The sequence below is a fragment of the Panthera uncia genome (genome assembly GCF_023721935.1).
Source record: "Panthera uncia isolate 11264 chromosome A3 unlocalized genomic scaffold, Puncia_PCG_1.0 HiC_scaffold_12, whole genome shotgun sequence".
Taxonomy (NCBI): domain Eukaryota; kingdom Metazoa; phylum Chordata; class Mammalia; order Carnivora; family Felidae; genus Panthera; species Panthera uncia.
The window spans coordinates 19,450,035-19,469,204 of record NW_026057579.1 but is presented as its reverse complement, the minus strand read 5'-3'; the positions used below and the strand labels follow the sequence as shown (position 1 = coordinate 19,469,204).

At 40.3% G+C, this 19,170-nt stretch overlaps 2 protein-coding genes across 3 annotated transcripts in view; one reads left to right on the top strand and one right to left on the bottom strand.

The window, feature by feature from the left end:
- The window catches only part of HADHA (hydroxyacyl-CoA dehydrogenase trifunctional multienzyme complex subunit alpha), a 49,074-nt gene extending 32,399 nt beyond the window's left edge, over positions 1-16,675 (bottom strand). For both annotated transcript variants that reach the window (XM_049651926.1, XM_049651927.1), the window contains exons 1-6: positions 16,510-16,675; positions 7,627-7,668; positions 7,463-7,533; positions 6,063-6,196; positions 3,265-3,403; positions 2,223-2,342 (exon numbers count right to left, since the gene is read on the bottom strand). In XM_049651926.1, the coding sequence (XP_049507883.1) occupies positions 2,223-2,342; positions 3,265-3,403; positions 6,063-6,196; positions 7,463-7,533; positions 7,627-7,668; positions 16,510-16,576 (573 nt within the window). In that variant the 5' untranslated portion in view covers positions 16,577-16,675. The remainder of the gene's footprint in view (positions 1-2,222; positions 2,343-3,264; positions 3,404-6,062; positions 6,197-7,462; positions 7,534-7,626; positions 7,669-16,509) is intronic.
- A 127-nt stretch (positions 16,676-16,802) lies between these two features.
- HADHB (hydroxyacyl-CoA dehydrogenase trifunctional multienzyme complex subunit beta) overlaps positions 16,803-19,170 on the top strand; it is a 39,740-nt gene continuing 37,372 nt past the window's right edge. The window contains exon 1 of the mRNA XM_049651942.1: positions 16,803-16,964. The gene's annotated coding sequence lies outside the window, so the exon portion shown is untranslated. The remainder of the gene's footprint in view (positions 16,965-19,170) is intronic.

The window sequence follows — 19,170 nt, the reverse complement described above, 5'->3', positions numbered from 1 at the left end:
GTGGAGGTTGAGAAACCTGGTAGTTTTTTTTTTTTTTTTAAATTTTTTTTTTAACATTTATTTATTTTTGAGACAGAGAGAGACAGAGCATGAACGGGGGAGGGGCAGAGAGAGAGGGAGACACAGAATCGGAAGCAGGCTCCAGGCTCTGGGCCATCAGCCCAGAGCCTGACGCGGGGCTCGAACTCACGGACTGCAAGATCGTGACCTGAGCTGAAGTCGGACGCTCAACCGACTGAGCCCCGAGAAACCTGGTAGTTTTGATAATGTCTTCGATAAAGAACTTTAGGCTTAAATGGGTGCCTGGGCAGCTCAGTTGGTTGAATGTTCGACTCTTGATTTCAGCTCAGATCACAATCTCACAGTTTAGGGTACTGAGCCTCATGTTGGACTCTGCCCTGACAGCATGGAGCTGCATGAGATTCTCTTCCTCTCTCTCTGCCCTTCCCCTGCTTGTGCACACTTTCTCGCTTTCTTTCAAAATAAATACACACTTAAAAAAATGTAAAAAGCATTTTAGGCTTAAAAACAAAACTCAGCCAGGGCTTCTTATGCAGTTACTAGAAGAATGGTTTCTAGCAACATTCAAATACCAGTTAAACAACAAAAGAAACTCAGCAGTATTTTCTATACCCATATCCATTCTTTCAATAAATTCTCTTGAAAATTTCAGTAAAGGAATACACACTTATTATCAGAAAATTAACACCATAAATCTTCCCATTTTTCTGTGCCCAGCTGATATCAACTTCCCTACAAAGAGTATTTCTGCGGAGCCTTGTTTTCACTGAGCAGTCAATGGTGCCCAAAGCTGTAAGGCTCAGCGGGTCCTCAAGTCGGATATTAAGATTGCTCTGCGGCCTCCAGGTCTGATATGCTTCCCTTCTCCTTAAGAATTCAGAAGTCTGGTTGGCTGCTGGTTTTACAGAATACAGCAATGAGATCATCCAAGTCAGGAGAAAGGGCTGCCTCTTATATTTATCATGAAATATGACCCTTGGATTTGAAAAACCGGTAAAATGGTACTGTGCACAGAAGGAACAAAGTAAACCGTAAGCTCAAAGGGCACTGGACTGGCTTAGTCGGTAGAGCATGCAACTCTTGATTCTGGGGCTGGAAATTTAAACCCCTTCATGGGTATAGAGATCACTTAAAAATAAAATCTTAGGCGCCTGGGTGGCTCAGCCAGTTAAGTATCTGACTTCAGCTCAGGTCATGATCTCACAGTTCGTGAGTCTGTTGAGTCCCACATCGGGGTCTTTGCTGTCAGGACAGAGCCCACTTCAGATCTTCTGCCCCCCTCTCTCTTTGCCCCTCCCTGCCTATGCTCTGTCTCTCTCAAAATAAATAAACTTAAAAAAAAAAAAAATCTTAAAAAAATCTTTAAAAAGGTAAAAAAAAAAAGGTAAAAAGGTAAAAAATAAATAAAATCTTTAAAAAACTGTAAGTTCCAGAAAGACAAACATGTATCTTATTTATCTTTATACTTCCTCAGAGACTAACAAAGAACCTTGATCAAATAAATAAATAATTAAAAAACATTTTTTTTAAGTTTTAAAAATGTTATTATTTATTTATTTTGAGAGAGAGCACGTGCATAAGCAGGGGAGGGGCAGAGAGAGGGAGAGAGAGAATCTCAAGCAAGCCTGATGCGGGTTCAATCCCGTGAACTGTGAAATTATGACCTGAGCCAAAATCAAGAGTTGGATGCTGAACCGACTGAGTCAGCCAGGTGCCCCCTTGATCAATCATTTTGATCAAGGAATTAAAAAAATAAAAAGTGGAATTGAAAAACTAAACACCAGGAATAAAATTTGTTATTTTTTTTAAAGTTTATTTGTGCACACATACACACAAGTGGGGAAGGGGCAGAGAGAAGGGGTTGGGGCAGAGAGAAGGGGTTGGGGCAGAGAGAATCGGTTGGGGCAGAGAGAGGGAGAGAGAGACTCCCAAGCAGGTTCCACATTGTCAGTGCAAAGCCCGACATCGGGCTTTGAACTTACAAACCAGGAAATCATGACCTGAGCCAAAGCTGGATGCTTAACTGACTGAGCCACCCAGGTGCCCCTAAAATTTGTTGTGGATCCTATACACTCATATTTTATTTTGGTTCTAAATTCTACAATGAATACCCATGTTGCGCCTTTTGTACCAGAGGAAATAGATCTAAAGGGGCCTATAGGTAATGAGGTTCTAAAGGTCACAAGGGGGCTTATACTCACCATTTTGGGCAGCCTTTGTGTGCCTCCTGCTCCTGGTAAGATCCCCAGCAAGACTTCAGGGCTACCTAATACTGTTTTCCTATCTTTTGTGGCTATTCTGTATTGGCAGGAAATGGCAAGCTTCAAACAAATGAAAGAAAATCAGAATGTTAGAAAATGTAAATTTATAAAACCTTAGGTTATGTGAGGGTCTAAAGATTACTTAATGCAGGAATGTGCCCACAGAATAAATGGAAATTCACTAGGCTGGCATTTGATGCTTTCTATAATTTCTCTTTCTAGCCTTATTTCATACTTTCCCCTTAATTTATTAACCTTTTTTGGGGGGTTGCGGATCTCCCTAAAAATCTGCTGAAAGCTATGGAAGCTCTCAATAGAAAAGTGCACACACCATGTCCATTGCATGCCAAGAAGGCCTGTACCATCTAGAGACCCTCCTTTTCAATCAAGCAGGCCTACTTATGATGTCCTAATAGGTTTTGCTTACCTTTGTCTTTGCTCATACCATACCCATAGGTGGAATGATTTTGTCTTTTAGGACCAGGCATATGTTTCCTTAATTAATATATATCAAAGTGTTTATCGCAAAGCTCAGCATGTGATAAATGCTCAATAAATGTTATTTTATTTTTCCCTCTCTTTTCCTACATGCTCCAGTCTAGTAAGCATCTCTTCTCAGATCTGACATTATTCACCATCTTTACTATTTACAAAGCACTTACACACATATTATGCTCTGTGTGTCTCCTCTAGACTTCAGTAGCTCAAGAGCATGAATCACACTTCTGAATCTTTGCCCTGCAAACCTGAACCAGGTTTTTGGAATTGAAAGAGACCTTAGAGATCTAGTTCAAAACTTCTAAACTTATAAAAATGAATACATCACACTTTGGTTTACTTGCTCTGTGCCATGAGGATGACTAAAAAGCTGATTCTCCTCCAAGAACTTTTTGCAGGCAAAAGAGTAGCCTACAGGTTAGCAGCCTGTAATTCCCACCAACAGGCTCAACAGTGTCTCAAAGACTTTGGAACAAATCTATACCTCAAGTCCTCCTCCTAAGCAGGATCCACTGATGGCAGCCACAATAGGCTTTGTGGACTTCTCAAGTTTCTCAAACATTCTCTGGCCTTCCTGCGATAGCTGCATTACCTCTTCCGCGCTCTTACAAGAGGCTAACATGCTGCAGCAAACAAGAAAACAGAGAAAAGAAACAAAGATGAAATTATACCGTACTTTGGTTCAATATATCATCCACTGTATCCTTACCCTATCATATGTCAATACTTGATAGTGAATCTTCAAATACTCAGAAGTTTAAGAATGGTTTTGCCTCAGATAGCACTAATATCAGCTACATCATCTCTCCATAAAGAATGTTAGATTTCCGGATCCAGAGAACACGAAACAAAACATGTTGCAAAATTTTATTTTCTATTAAAAAAATCATTAGATTGCAAAACTCTGTACATGCAAAAAATCATCTTCTGGTAAATATTTTCCTATCACATTAAACATGTTCACTATAAGTAACCCTCAGATTCAACGCTAATCAAAATGACAGTGGAAAAAAAACGCTTTCAAATTGTTTTTAGATCTCCTAATGATTAAAAAAGATTCACCACACTAATGTTGCATTCAATGTCCTTTCATTTCAGTTTGTTTCACTTGTTACTTTGGTCTTGAGAACATTTAAACTGTGAATTTTGTATGTTTGGTCAAAGATAACAAGTTTTTGTCATTTTATATACTGGGAGCTGCTCAGCTTGCTTCACAGAAGCTGCAAGTATTTTCCCATGGATACAGAAAGCTACAGCCAGGTAGCTTAGTGAGACATCCATGTCTTTTTTTTTTTTTTTCAATGTTGTTATTTATTTTTGAGACAGAAAGAGAGCATGAGCAGGGGAGGGGGAGAGAGAGAGAAGGACACACAGAATCTGAAACAGGCTCCAGGCTCTGAGCTGTCAGCACAGGGCCCGACGCGGGGCTCGAACTCCCAGACTATGAGATCATGACCTGAGCTGAAGTTGGACGCTTAACCGACTGAGCCAACCAGGCACCCTGAGACATCAGTGTCTTTCTAGGCTCAAATAACTGAGCTAGAATAAAAAGCACTTGATACAGATAATTTTGCTTTTTCTAAGAAATACACATTAAATATTTATAAATTCTTAATTACTATGCATAAACAAAAAGAGTACACAATGTGGAGCAAGGTTTGAAACTATACAGACACCTTAGGTACAAATTACTCAGCCTATAATGCTGGCTATCGTTGTATAAGGTACAAAGAATAATATAACAAATACTTATATTTTGACAGAATTAACAACTGTTAACATTTTAAGCCATTAAACTAACACTAAGCATCTCACCTGCTTATAAATGCTTTAAAAATTTTTTTTAATGTTTATTTATTTTTGAGAGACAGAGTGCGAGCAGGAGAGGGGCAGAGAGAGAGGGAGACACAGAATCCGAAGCAGGCTCCAGGCTCTGAGCTGTCAGCACAGAGCCCGATGTGGGCTTGAACTCACACACTGTGAGATCATGACATGAGCCGAAGTCGGACGCTTAACCGACTGAGTACCCAGGTGCCCGTTTTTAAAAAAAAATTTTTTTTAGTGTTTATTTTTGAGAGACAGAGTCCTTATAAATGCTTTAAAGGACTGTAAACAAATTATATATGCATAAATCTTACCATTAAAAAATAACAAAATATTAGCTGCATCACTAAAGTTCACTCTGACAAACTCAAGTTTTTAACAGTCACTTCATTTACCCTGAAACAACCATTTTCGAATGTTTGCAGTGTATCCTTCCAGACCAACGACACATTTGTATCCATAAATAACATAAGACATTTTATGTGTGATTTTAAAATGTTTACATAAAGTAGGGCGCCTGGGTGGCTCAGTTGGTTAAGCTTCCAACTCTTGATTTTAGCTCAGGCCATGATCTCCACGGTTCACTGAGTTCGAGCCCTGCGTCAGGCTCTGCACTGTCAGTGCTTGGGATTCTCTCTCTCAAAATAAATAAACTTAAGAAAAAATATTAAAATGTTTACATAAACTACATACTGTATAGAACATTCTACAACTTGCTTTTTTTTTTAAACTTAACATTATGTCTTTAAGTTTTAACATTATGTTGTGGATCTAGTTAATTCCTTTGAATCATTTTGTAGTATTTTATCATGTAAAAATACCACAGTTTACTTATCCACTTCCCTATGGACTGACACTTAATTGCTTTAAATTCTTCATTATTTTAACTACACAGGGCTGAACATCCTCATAAATGGGTCCTTAAAAACAAAGGGTGGGATTTCTCTAGCATGTATAGCTAGAAGAATATCACTGAATTATATGATACATGCATTTTCAATTTTATGAAATGCTGCCAAAATGTTTTCCAAAGTTGCTGTACCAACTGGCATTCCTACTAGTAATATATTAACTGTCTCATTTCTCCAAGTCCTTGTTAACATGGTATTTTCAAACTTTTAAATATTTAATGGTCTGTTGGGTTTAAAAAAAAAAAAAAAAAAGAGGGGCACCACATTGTTAGCTTAATTTTATAGTATTTTTTTATTCTACTCAAATATTTTTCTTAGAACTGCTTTCAACTTCTTTAAGGAAAGGTTAGTCTCACATGGTTTAAGCAACAAGCCCCCCTCCCTTTTTTTTTTTTTTACCAACTTTAACACATTTGTGTAAATAATTTTAAAAAAGACAACTTTCAGAGAATTTACTTCTGTCTCCTTTTAAATGGAGGAATGATTAGGCCTAAGAAACATACTATTAGCCAAGATCAAAGGTGACTTCAAATTTCTGAAAACTTACTTGATGTCAGCACCTGCAATAAAGCAGCCTGGCTTTGATGAGATAAGAACGGCACTTCTGATTTGATCATTAGCCCAGATTTCATTCATTACTTCTATGAACTCTGATTGCAGTTCTCTGCTCAGTGTATTTACCTGCCAAAGGGAAATACATATAAATCTAAGGGTTTAAATCTGAAGTACCAGATGTGCAAATCACCATGAAATGCTATTTCGATCGTAGGAAATTTGTTTATCCAGCAGAAATATATTGTTAGAAGCAAGAGAGGCAGGGGGGAAAAATCTAAACCCAGTAGCTTTCTATTCAGCTTTGGCCAACCATAAGCAACCTCCCTTTAAAAATAGATCTACTCAAAGAAGGAACTCAGGGTCATACTTAAAGAGTTCAAAACATATGCAGGCTACAAATAAGTCTATGGAATTTGTTGGTATGGAAAAGTTTGTATAACATTAAGAATAAAAGAACTCAAAATTAGACCTATAGTATGATTTTACTTTGTAAATATTATTTGTTGAAACTAGATTAAATGTTAAAAGTGGTTAGCTTTGGGTTTGTAGTATGAATGATTTGTTATTTTCTTCTTTATAGCTTTAAAACTTCCCACTGTAGGCATGTGTTGTTTTGTGTTCAGAAAAAATGCTCAACTTAGAAAATTCGGAAAAAATAGCTTAAGTTTGAATCATTGGTCAGTGGGCACCAAAATTTACTCTAGTGAAGAAGATTGGCTCTTGTTTTCCTTAATTTGTGATAGTTGTTAATTGCCTCCATCTAGGTACTGCTGTTCCCTCTAGACCTCTAATAACAAAACTTGACACCCATTTTAGATGGAGGAAAAGCATAAGCTCCTGCAACAGAGGTCTTCTTGGCAAAGACTGGATTAATGCTTTGTTGAAGTTGCCAAAAACAAATGAAGCTCCACTTAGAACAGAACTTGACTTCCAACATGTGAACTGCACTGTCATTCCAGTTCCTCAGGAATCTTAACACCCACATTTAACCCAGGCAATTTTCTATGAATAATGACTACAGTGGGCAGGTAATGAAGAAAGCCTGTTTAACAACCTGGTAGTTAAGATGGATAGGTGAATTCTGACTCCTAAACAGAGCATGCGCTTTGGTTCTTATCTAGTAAATCACCTCCATATTCTACACAGTAACAGAAGGCTAATTTCACTAATCCTTGATGTTAACCTGACACTTAAGGTCAACTAGAAGGAATTCTTAGTCAAGGACCTCTGCTCCAGAAAACTGTATTCCTTTGAGCAATCTGTCAAACTATTACAACTACAAATTCATATAAGACTACTGTCAGACTGGTGGATTTTTCTTTCTTTTTTATTTAGCACTGGATTCATGAATGTAGTTAGTAGACATAGACTGCAGCAAGTTAAATTAGGTACCTTTGAATTGGGTGAGTTAATTCGAACAACAGCCACATCCCCTTTGACTCCATAGTTAATATGGGTTCTGGCTAAAAAGAGAAGGATAATTTATTCGTAAACATGTTTATTGCTAAACAAATCTAAAAAGCAATGTAAGCATGTCGACAAGAAATTAAACTTACTTAGCAAAGCAGAGGATGCTGAAAAATTGCGGCAGGTATAACCTGCAAGAAAAAGGTATTCAAATTTAATTACTATTTTGATTCAAATTCAATTACAAAATTAAGAGTTTCTGTAGTACCTGCTAAATATAACAAAGCTGGAATTTAGAATCACAAAAAACCAAAATGAGATTAATGTATTCTGGACGATGATTGTGACTACTACCATGCCTTTTTCATTTTAATTATCAGCTTATAAAATTATTTAGATATTAAATGTGGTAGGTAGAAGAATCCCCTCTCAAAGATGTCCAGGTCCCTGGGGCACCTGGGTGGCTCGGTCGGTTAAGCATCCAACTTCTGCTCAGGGCATGATCTCATGGTTCACGAGTTCGAGCCCCACATTGGGCTCTCTGCTGTCAGTGCACAGCCCACTTCCGATCTCTCTCTGCCCCTTCCTCGTTTGCGTGCGTGTTCCCTCTCTCTCTTGCTCAAAAATAAATAAACATTAAAAAAAAAAGATGTCCAGGTCCCAGAAACTGTAAATATGTTAGGTTATACGGCAAAGGAAATCATGGGTACGAATGGAATTAAAATTGACCCAAACATAGGGAGAGTAGCCCGGATTATCCAGACGGGCCCGATTTAATCTCAAAGAAGAGAGAGTCAAAGAATACCAGATAGATGGCAACATGAGAACTTAGCCCTACTTTGCGGGCTTTGAAGAAGTCAAGGAATACAGGTGGCCTTGGAAGCTAGGAAAGACAAGGAAATGACTTCTCCAGAATGAACAAAGAGCATCCTGAATGAACACAGCCCTGGCAACACCTCTGATTTTAGCCCAATGAGACTCGTTTCTGACATACATAATAAATTTGTATTGCTTCAGACACTGAATTTGTGGGAATCTGTTAGAGCAGCAATAGGAAAGAATTCCAAATAGGCTCCATGCACAGCACGGAGCCTGACACGGGGCTAGATCCCATGATCCTGGGATCATGACCTGAGCCGAAATCAAGAGTTGGACGCTCAACTGACCCCACATCCTCTTGTATTTTTATGGAGAAATGATCCAAAGTAAAATTATACAGAATGGAATATTAGCCCTAAAAAAGAATGCAACCTTGCCATCTGCAACCATACGGTTGCAGCCAGAGAGTACTATGCTAAGCAAAATAAGTCAGAGAAAGACAAATACTGCATGATTTCACTCATATGTGGGATTTAACAAACGAAACAAATGAGCAAAGGGAAAAAAAGAGAGAGGCAAACCAAGAAACAGATTCTTAATTACGGAGAACTGATGGTTACCAAAAGGGGGTAAGTGGGAGAATGGGTTAAATAGGTGATGGGGATTAAGGAATGTACTTGTGATGAGCACCGGGTGATGTATGGAAGTGCAGAATCACTATATTGTACACCTGAAACTAATATTACACTGTATGTTAGCTAAACTCAAATAAGTTAAAATAAAAATAAAATAAGAAAATAAACTCAAACAAAATTCAAGCAAAAACTTTAAAAAAAAAGTGAAATCAACGGGCACTAGTGGCCATTTATGGAATAGTCCAGTCATACTCTTTTAAGAATTTCCAACTGAACAGGTCCATATTGCACTCCACCAAGGATATTCCTACCCTGGGGATGACACAGACCAGCTCCTCTTCTCCCTTTTTCCTAGTCACTTCACTACTTCACGCTCTCCTGCATAACACTGATGAGATGACATACTGAGCACAAGTCATCACGAGAGGAGTCCCGACAGGGGGTCTTTCAAACTGGACTACAGATCGAAAGTAAGGAACACTGGGAAATTCCTACGCAAAAATTCAGTTTGTTCTGGGCATTACTCTAACTCCTTTCTAGCACTGAAGGGTCACCTTTCATACAAACGCTCTCATACAAACGTCTTGCTCTAAGTAGTAACCAAGCTATTCTGGAGGTCAGCACTGGGTCCATATCTGTTAGTTACAACTTCCAAACTTCTTTAAAAACACCTTGCTCTTTCTTCCTTTCTCTTTCATATTCATGCTGCACTTCAGACCACATGTCACTTCAAACCATATTAAACCACTTCAAAATACGCCTCTTTAATTGCTTACTCCTCCCTACCCACATCTTCCAAACCTTGTCCAATATCTTAGAGAAGTTTTCTCTTTAGCTCTAAAAATAAAAAAACCATCCCTTAATAATTATTAACCGTAATAGCAGTACACAGGAAACACATGTATCCAGGAAAAGGCATAAGTTTTAAAGTAATATCAAATACAATAAAGAATTAGTGCTTTATTATTTTTTAAATGTTTATTTTTCAGAGAAAGATAGAACATGAACGAGGGAGGGGCAGAGAGAGGGAGACACAGAATCTGAAGCAGGCTTCGGGCTCTGAGCTGTCAGCACAGAGCCCGATTCTGGGAGCTGTGAGATCATGACCTGAGCTTAAGTAGGACGCTTAACTGACTGAGCCACGCAGGCGCCCCAAGAATTGGTACTTTAATAATACCCAGTGGCTCCTTCATGTATCCCTCTAATTGTGCTAGCTTTCCCTCAGTATTTATTTCCTTCTTTTTAAAATAACTTATGTACATTTAACTTTATCAATTCATACACTAAATATTAGTAAATTTAATTTCTTTCCTTTTATATATTTTTTCACGATAAGTGCACTCTTTAATCCCTATCACCTATTTCACCCATCCCTTCTACCATCTCCCCTCTGGTAACCATCAGTTTGTTTTCTATAGTTATGAGTCTGTTTCTTGGTTTGTCGCTTTTTTCTTTTGGTTGTTTGTTCTTTTTTAACTAAAAAAATTTTTTAAAATGTTTATTTATTTTTGAGAGAGAGCACAAGCAGGGGAGGGGCAGAGAGACAGGGAGACACAGAATCTGAAGCAGGTTCCAGGCTCCGCGCTGTCAGCACAGAGCCCGATGCGGGGCTCAAACCCACAAACCATGAGTCATAACCTGAGCTGAAGTCGGCACACTTAACCAACTGGGCCACCCAGGCACCCGTTTGTTCTGTTCCCTAAATTCCACATGAGTGAGTTCATATGGTATCTTTCTCTGACTTATTTCACTTAGCATTATACTCTCTAGCACTACTCACGTTATTGCAAGTGGTTAAGATTTTATTCTTTACGGTTGAATAATATTCCATCACTATTTCATTCTTAGTTACTAGTATTAAAACTTTTTTTTATGTCTAATTTTCAGTGAAACCATACTGCATTTGGACTACATTAGGGGCTATATACAGTCTTGGAATCCACAAGTATAATTAAAGAGAGTGTGGAGGGCCTGCCTAACTTAGGAGTGCATTAAAAAAAAAAAAAAAAAAAAGGTTGGGGCACCTGGGTGGCTCAGCTGAGCCTCCAACTTCGGCTCAGGTCTTGATCTCTCAGTTTGAGAGTTCGAGCCCCACATCGGGCTCACTGCTGTCAGCCTGTCAGGGCAGAGCTTGCTTGGGATCCTCTGTCCTCCTCTCTCTGCCCCTCCCCAACTTGTGCTCTCCAAAAAAAAAAAAAAAAAAAAAAAAGAATACTACCATGACATAAAATGACCAACATGGTTTAATTTTATTGTTCATTACCTTTGATTATCACTGCATGCTAAGGCAGTCTTAGACTCTTGAGATCCCTCAAAATCTAAGCCAGATAAAGGTAAGGGATTTGGAGAATGAGAGAGTAGTCACAGAGACAGATGGTCACAGGCTGGTGGAAAGGTTCAGCTGCTGAGAGGTTACTAGGGATTTTAACTTTTTTTTTTTTTAAACTTTATTTGAGAGAGAGAAAGAGAACATGATTGCGGGAGAGGCAAAGAGAGAATCCCAATCAGGCTCTGTGCTGTTAGCACAGATCCCAACATAGGGCTTATGTTGAGGATGGTCTATATTTGACAAGGAGGCGGGGACCCTTCTGGATTAGGGAACTAATACACATGGCCAAAGCAGGACCCAAGAGACAATGCACCATATCTAGCTGGACTGGGATTCCCACAGCAGTATTGAGAAGTGATTCCAGGCATTAGAATCAGCTGGGGAGGCTCAAATATACTCACAGATGTCTGGGCGACATACAACCTAGAACCACAGGATCAGAATTTAAGGGGGCTGGGCCTCAGAATCTGCAGTTTTTAGAAAGGAGACTGAAACAGATAGCAAACAAGTGGGCATGTGGGAGCCACTGATTTGGAGAACCCACTGATGGTGCAGTGGATTAGGAGAGGGACCGTCGCGGTAGCCAAGCCTCTTGCTTCCTCTTTCTTTCCCTCTATCCTGCAGTTCTTTAAGGGAGAGGAAGAGAAAGCGCAGAAAATAGCAGCTTTACACTGGTCTGAAAGGCAAGCAACATGTTAAAGAAAACTGTGTGGATGACACAAGCACCAGAGTCAGGTGATCTTTGGCTCTGTCTGCATTTTTCCTTTAAGCAATCCAAATCAGCAAAGACAAAGGACCTGAGAGTTAAAAGACTTGGGTTCAAACATCAAGTTCATCATTTACTAGCTGTATGAACAAGTCTCTTAGAGCATTTTGGCATTCTTATAAAGATAGAAGTAAAAGTGATATAATAATTATAAACGTATCTGTAAGTCACAGGGCTACAACCAAATAAATTAAGATAGAAGCCAGCCAGCCATCTCCTTAACCCCCATGCCTCTGCCTCACTAATGATATACTTCCCTTCTCTGCTTTCCCACCTTTTAAAATCTGTACCATCTGTATTTACCAGTCTTCTTTCTTTATGTTTTGCATCATGGCCCCAACCTTTTCCACAAGGTGTTATCAAGAGATTCCATCTGTAATGATCTTTCTCTCCCCCGCCAATTTTGATCCTTATTATTTACTACTTTGTTCTTTAATCACTGCATTCCCCCAACTAAAGAGTTTGCTCTTCCAACATCATCTCACAATCATTCATTGATTCAGCAACACCAAAAAATCACTGTGGCCTGCCATGCACTGTTCTAGGCACTTGGACTGAACAAAAAGATAAAAATCCTGGTCTTTGTGGTGCTTATATTCTACAGCAGCAGGGGATTATATATATCAGGAAGAATATCGTAGGAAGAATCACTTCCTCCTCAGTAGAGATAAATGAAGAAGTGAAAATAGGTCTGGCATAAAAAGAACTTTGCCCGTAGGGTGGAAATTCCAGTGGGAGGGGAACAGGGAATAGAACAGGGTAGAGTGGATGAGAGTGGGGATGGACTGACTAGGAATGCAGGGTGGGAGGGACAGGGTGGAAAAACAGCCGAAAAACAAGAAACATAAATATATGTAAAAAAAGTAAGTTAGGAGGTAAGTGCTAAGCAAAAAGAAAATAGAGCAGGTGCCAGGGCTCGGGCATGGGTTGCATTTTTAAAGACCAACTATTTGAGACAACAGGTTGGTGCTCATTAGCTTATGGATCAAACCATTTTTTAATGTTTTAAAATGTTTATTTATTCTTGAGGGAGAGGGAGAGACAGAGTGTGAGTGGGGGAGGGGCAGAGAGACAGGGAGACAGATTCTGAAGCAGGCTCCAGGCTCTGAGCTGTCAGCACAGAGCCAGACGCGGGGCATGCCGTGAGATCATGACCTGAACTGAACTCGGACACTTAATGGACTCAGCCACCCAGGCGCCCCATGGGTCAAACCATTTTAAACTCTTACCACTAATCTGCCTTTGCTGCACACACACCCATATACATATACACAAAACACCTCCTCCAAATCAATAAAGACAAAAAACGAAGGGGAAAATAAGGGTACAAACATATCTTGAAACGAATTCAAGCCATAGTAGAGACAAAAAAAAAAAAAAAAAAAAAAAAAGAACCAAGAGAAAATAAGTGTATAAATGTATCTTGAATTCAAACCACAGGCAACTAAATTAAGTTGGTAGCCACAAGGTAGCTTTGCTTTTGGAATCTAGCCGTATCCATTACGAAATCTGGACAGCTTACTCCATAGCAGCTAGGTGAACTTTAGCCTATATCAACTGTGCCAGCAAAAGAGATAAGCCTTTGTCCTGCTTCTTTCATCCCAATAACTTAACTCAAAAGATACCTACAAGACCTAAAACTACAGCAGTGGAGAGAGTTGGATTACAAGGACACAAATTTCAATACAAAAATGTTACTTGGGTTATACAATCAAAAGCTTTTCTCAATATTCAACCCTGGGGGAAGACATAGGATTAAGGAAGTGAATCAAATTTGTTTATTTATTTATTTTTTAAATGTTTATTTATTTTAGAGAGAGAGAGCTCGAGTGAGTGAGCAGGGGAGGAGTAGAGAGAGAGGGAGACACAGAATCGGAAGCAGGCTCCAGGCTCTGAGCTGTCAGCACGGGGCCTGACACTAGGCTCAAACTCTCTAACCACGAGATCATGACCTGAGCCAAAGTCGGACACTTAACCAACTGAGCCACCAGGCACCCCGGGAAGTGAGTCAAATTTAAATACACATCTTCTACTACAGTATTTGCCTCTAATTCATTTCCTGTAAAATTATTTTACCACTTACATATTAGAAATCGAGACGGAGGGGCGCCTGGGTGGCTCAGTCGGTTAAGCGGCTGACTTTGGCTCAGGTCATGATCTCACGGTCCGTGAGTTCAAGCCCCGCGTCGGGCTCTGTGCTGACAGCTCAGAGCCTGGAGCCTGTTTCAGATTCTGTGTCTCCCTCTCTCTGACCCTCCCCCGTTCATGCGCTGTCTCTCTCTGTCTCAAAAATAAATAAACGTTAAAAAAAAAAAAAAATCGAGACTGAGGAGTAGGAATTAAATAAAATATCTTGGTCAAGTTGTGGCTTGCATTTCACAGTCATATTCATAATTACAGAATTTGTGGAGGAGGAATGGGTTAGAACTTTGAGGATTAGAAATCAGTTTCAAGAAAATTTACCCATCCACCAGTAAATGTTATAATCTCATTAAACATTTGTTAATGACCATGGCACAGACTTTCATTTAGACTCAGTATTATGTTGAGTCTAAATGGCAATCCAGGTCGCAGGCAATTTTGAATTCACTTTCTAGACATGTTTTCAAAATTCCTAAGTTGCTATTCAAAGGGGTAATAACTATAATAAGCCACATTTTCTTATTGGTGAAAACAATGCAAAATATATAAACATTTATATGGGTATATATATTTCTATACAAAAAATACAGAAAAGTTAAGCTTGTCATTTATTCTCAGATATACAGAATCATAGTTCTTTAGGGCAGGAAAGAGTTAATAGCAGCATGTACTGAGAATTAATGAAAAATTGCTTTTAACCTAAAATAACTCCTTTGAAGTTCTCAAAAGTATTACTCCCCATTTCACAAATGAGAAAACAGACATAGAAATTAATTGTCCCAGGTCACTAAAGAATAAAAGGCAGAGCCAGATTCAAGCCTAAAAGACTCCAAATTTAAATGCTTTGAATTGCTCTTTCATGGTATTTCTAATGTCTAAGAAAATCCAAAAGTCTCATTCATTTCACAGGTGAGGAAAATAAAGCTCGGTTACACTAAGATATTTGTTCAAAGTTACACAGCTAGTTAGTGACCAGAAATCACACGACCTGACCACCACCTCAGTGTTACACAAGCTGCTAATCCATAAGAAGTACCTTAAAACCAATGAGGAGGCTAGTTCAAACATACATATTTGATTTCCAGAAAGCCTTAAGCCACAAACGTGGAAAAGAAAACAAGACAAAACTGTAAGGTAACATGTCCAAATGCTAACAATTACTGTATGTATTAAGAGAATGGGTGACTCTTTTTTCTTAACCCTTCCCCAAACTTTACATTTCAATTTTTTGTAATATAATGATTGGTATATACACACACAGCAGTCCGGGGGAGACTAAAATCACACGTTGAAATAAGAAGGCAGAAAAAGACTGAATCATCCAAAATTAATCCCTTACAGCAGACCCCAGCCACGTCTACAAAAAACATACTATTTCGGTGGTCCAGGAGGAAGGCATATTACGAGTTAAAATTCAAACTAGCCGGTATTAAGTGTAACATGCAATAAAAAGTCACTTTTCACCTTACAGATTTGAGATGGGAGGAAAATGCTTGATTTTCCCTAGGCACCCACTTTAACCCTTTCACTGCCAGTCTGAAAAGAAAAAAAGATAATATAGCTAACGCAAGCCTAACTGGGTACCATCAGAAACAAAATTAGAACAGTTCTTAAAATTATCTAACATTTTATTCCTTAAGGTACACGTATCTTATTTTTTCGACACTCCGCCCCCAGTGTGTCCACAGGCAGGACAGTGGTATTTGAGTATTTTTTAAAAAATGTTTCTTCTGGTAAACTGCAGAACCTTCCCTTGAAATTTAACATACTATACATTCACACCGGGATTATTGGAACTGCAAGAGTCGAGCTCTATATTGAAATGTGGTAATAGGGGCACACACAAAAAAAAGGTTTTGTGGGAAAGCAGCGGGGAGTGGCAGTAATTTGCAAAGCTGGTTAATACCACCTAAGAAGCTTTTAAGACAGCTCTTGTTAAGAGTAAGGTGCGGTGGGGCCACAAACATGTGACGGATTTGGATTGCTCCAGTCCTCCTGGAACTCCTGATCTAGAAGGGACAGGTCCGAGGCCATCGTAAAAGAAAAGAAGATGGGCGTGAGCACAGAAGTGCCACGAGAATTGCGGAAGGTGCCAGACCCGGGAGACAGGACTCAGAAACGTTAGGGGTTACGGAGCCTGAAATCGCTGCAGGGCATGGGAGCAGCGAGAGAAGAGGTGTCAGTGTGCGCAAGGACACAGGAAGGGGGTCCAAGAGGGGCATCCTTTCCCTGCAACCAGGACAGAGTTTCCCAGGCGGGGCTGGAAGGCGACAGCGAAAGGGAGACGCGCCTCCCCAAGAGTTCTGCCTGGGGCTGCGGGGTGCTCCCACCCAGGTCTCACCTGGGCAGCGGAGCGTCCTGGAGGCAGTGAAGCGGCGGAGGCTGCCTATCGCCCGGGAGGCCACCATCTTGAGCTGAAGAGGACGAGTGGAAAGCACTCAGGTGGGGGCTGCGGGTGGAGGATTTTTCTCCTTCAGCCTAGCCCCAGCCAGGCGCCCGACATACTGCCTGACTAAAACCCCCAATGTCGAATTGCCCTGGCTCCTTGCCGTGCCGTTCGCTTCCAGCTAACAGGGCGGGGAGGACTCTTTCTCCGCTAGAAGGAAGGAGGCCCATAGAGGAGGAGGCGCAGTGCCCGCTTTTCCATACAGGCGGCCAGTGGGCAGCCCGCGGAGTTCGCTGGCGGGAGTGAGGGGTCCTTTTGGGCAGGAACCGCCCCTTGGTCACGTCTAGTCCAGGCATTTGGGTTAAAACCTTGCTTGCCCGCAGCGGGAGCCGGAGAGGACTGAGGCTAAGGTGAGTCGAGGCTTGCGCTTGGCTTTCCTCCTGGTCTTTCCCAGCGGCGACATCTGTCTTTTCTTTCCCGTCTACTGCATCAGTAGCCGCGGCCGCCTCCCTTCTCGCGGGGAGTGGAGTTCCAGGGAGCGAAAGGAGGCCCCTCGGACAGGGTCTCCAGGACCAGTGCAATAAGGACAGTAACTGGGACTTGCTCGAAGTCGGTAGCTCTGAGTAGCGGTGTCATCTGTGTCTTTAAACTTATCACCGCAAGTTAACGAATTCTTTGCTCGTGTGTCGGCATAAAGCGCTGGGCTATGTTGCGTTGTGTGTTTTTATTTCATCCGTCTTGCCTGTAGCCAGGTCAGCGGCGATAGAAATTTAGAACGGGGAGTTGGGATTACCTTACACCAGCTACCTGGAGCGGGGCTTGGTCACGTGACCTTTCGGGCCTCCAGTGTGGGAGGAGTAGAGCTATTCTATCCTGCTGGGAGAGCCAGGGCTCGAGAGGATTTTCTAACGTAGGAGGGGCCTGGCCATCATCAGGTCATTTATCCACTTTATCGATGAAGCCCGTGAATCAGCGTCAGCGGGCTCATCCATGGCCACAGGTGGTGGAAATAGCACTAGAGCCGCTCTACTAACTTCTAGTCACGAGCTCTACATTGCATAATAGTTTTTTGTGTGTTGAAAAGAAGGGTTCGAGTCCTTAATGCGATTGATTCCAAAACGAAATAACGTTAATTTGCAAAAAGGCTTCTTGATGATCTCCAGAAGCCCTCCAGCTCATAAGATTTTTTTTTTACAGTTAAAAGCTTGTCTCCTGCCGTCGTAATGCTATCTTCTGCATATAATTACGTTTAGCCACATTATTTAGATAAACGGTGGCAAATTCTTATATTAAGGGCTAGATAGTAAATAGTTTAAGTTTTGCAGACCCATATTGATCTCTCATATATTCGTTGTTTCGTTTTCTTCAGTTCTACAATTCTTTAAAAGTATAAAAACTCTTCTTAGCTAAAGGCCTGTGGACTGTAGTTTGCCATCCCCTTTTGGCTCTTGCCTTTTTCTTCCTTGTACTCTCAAAATCATAAGTTCCATCAGAGCAGAAATGTTATGCTTATTGTGGCTTACATAGAGAGGAACTAAGTGTATTTCTACCACCATCCATTAATATTAATAACAAACATCTTTGACCCTTACTGTGCGTATCAGGCACCGTTCTAATTGCTTGTCTGTATTAATTTAGTTATTCCTCACAGCAACCCTATGAGGTATGTACTGGAATTATCTACATCTTACTCTAAGAAAGATTAACTTGCTTAAGGTCAGAAAACTAGGGTGGAGCCAGGATTTGGCTTTAGGCTGATTTTAGAGTCTGTGCCTTCCATTATATTGTCTTTTTTTTTTCTCTATTTCATTTCATTTTTTATTTTATTTATTTCTTAAATTTTATTTTTTAATTTACATCCAAATTAGTTAGCATATAGTGCAACAATGATTTCAGGAGTAGATTCCTTAATGCCCCTTGCCCATTTAGCCCACCCCCACCCAACCTCTCCAGTAACGCTCTGTTTGTTCTCCATATTTAAGAGTCTCATGTTTTGTCCCCTTCCCTGTTTTTATTTTTTTCCCTTCCCTTATGTTCATCTGTCCTGTGTCTTAAAGTCCTCATATGAATGAAGTCGTATGATATTTGTCTTTCTCTGACTAATTTTGCTTAGTATAATACCCTCTAATTCTATCCATGTAGTTGCAAATGACAAGATTTCATTCTTTTTTTTTTTTTTAATTTTTTTTTTTTTTAACGTTTATTTATTTTTGAGACAGAGAGAGACAAAGCATGAACGGGGGAGGGCCAGAGAGAGGGAGACACAGAATCTGAAACAGGCTCCAGGCTCCGAGCAGTCAGCCCAGAGCCCGACGCGGGGCTCGAACCCACGGACCGTGAGATCGTGACGCGAGCCGAAGTCGGACGCTTAACCGACTGAGCCACCCAGGCGCCCCAAGATTTCATTCTTTTTGATTGCCGAGTGATACTCCATTGTATATATATATACTACATCTTTATCCATTCATCCATTGATGGACATTTGGGCTCTTTCCATACTTTGGCTATTGTTGATAGTGCTGCTATAAACATGGGGGTGCATGTGTCCCTTTGAAACAGCATACCTGTATCCCTTGGATAAATACCTAATAGTGCAATTGCTGGGTCGTAGGGTAG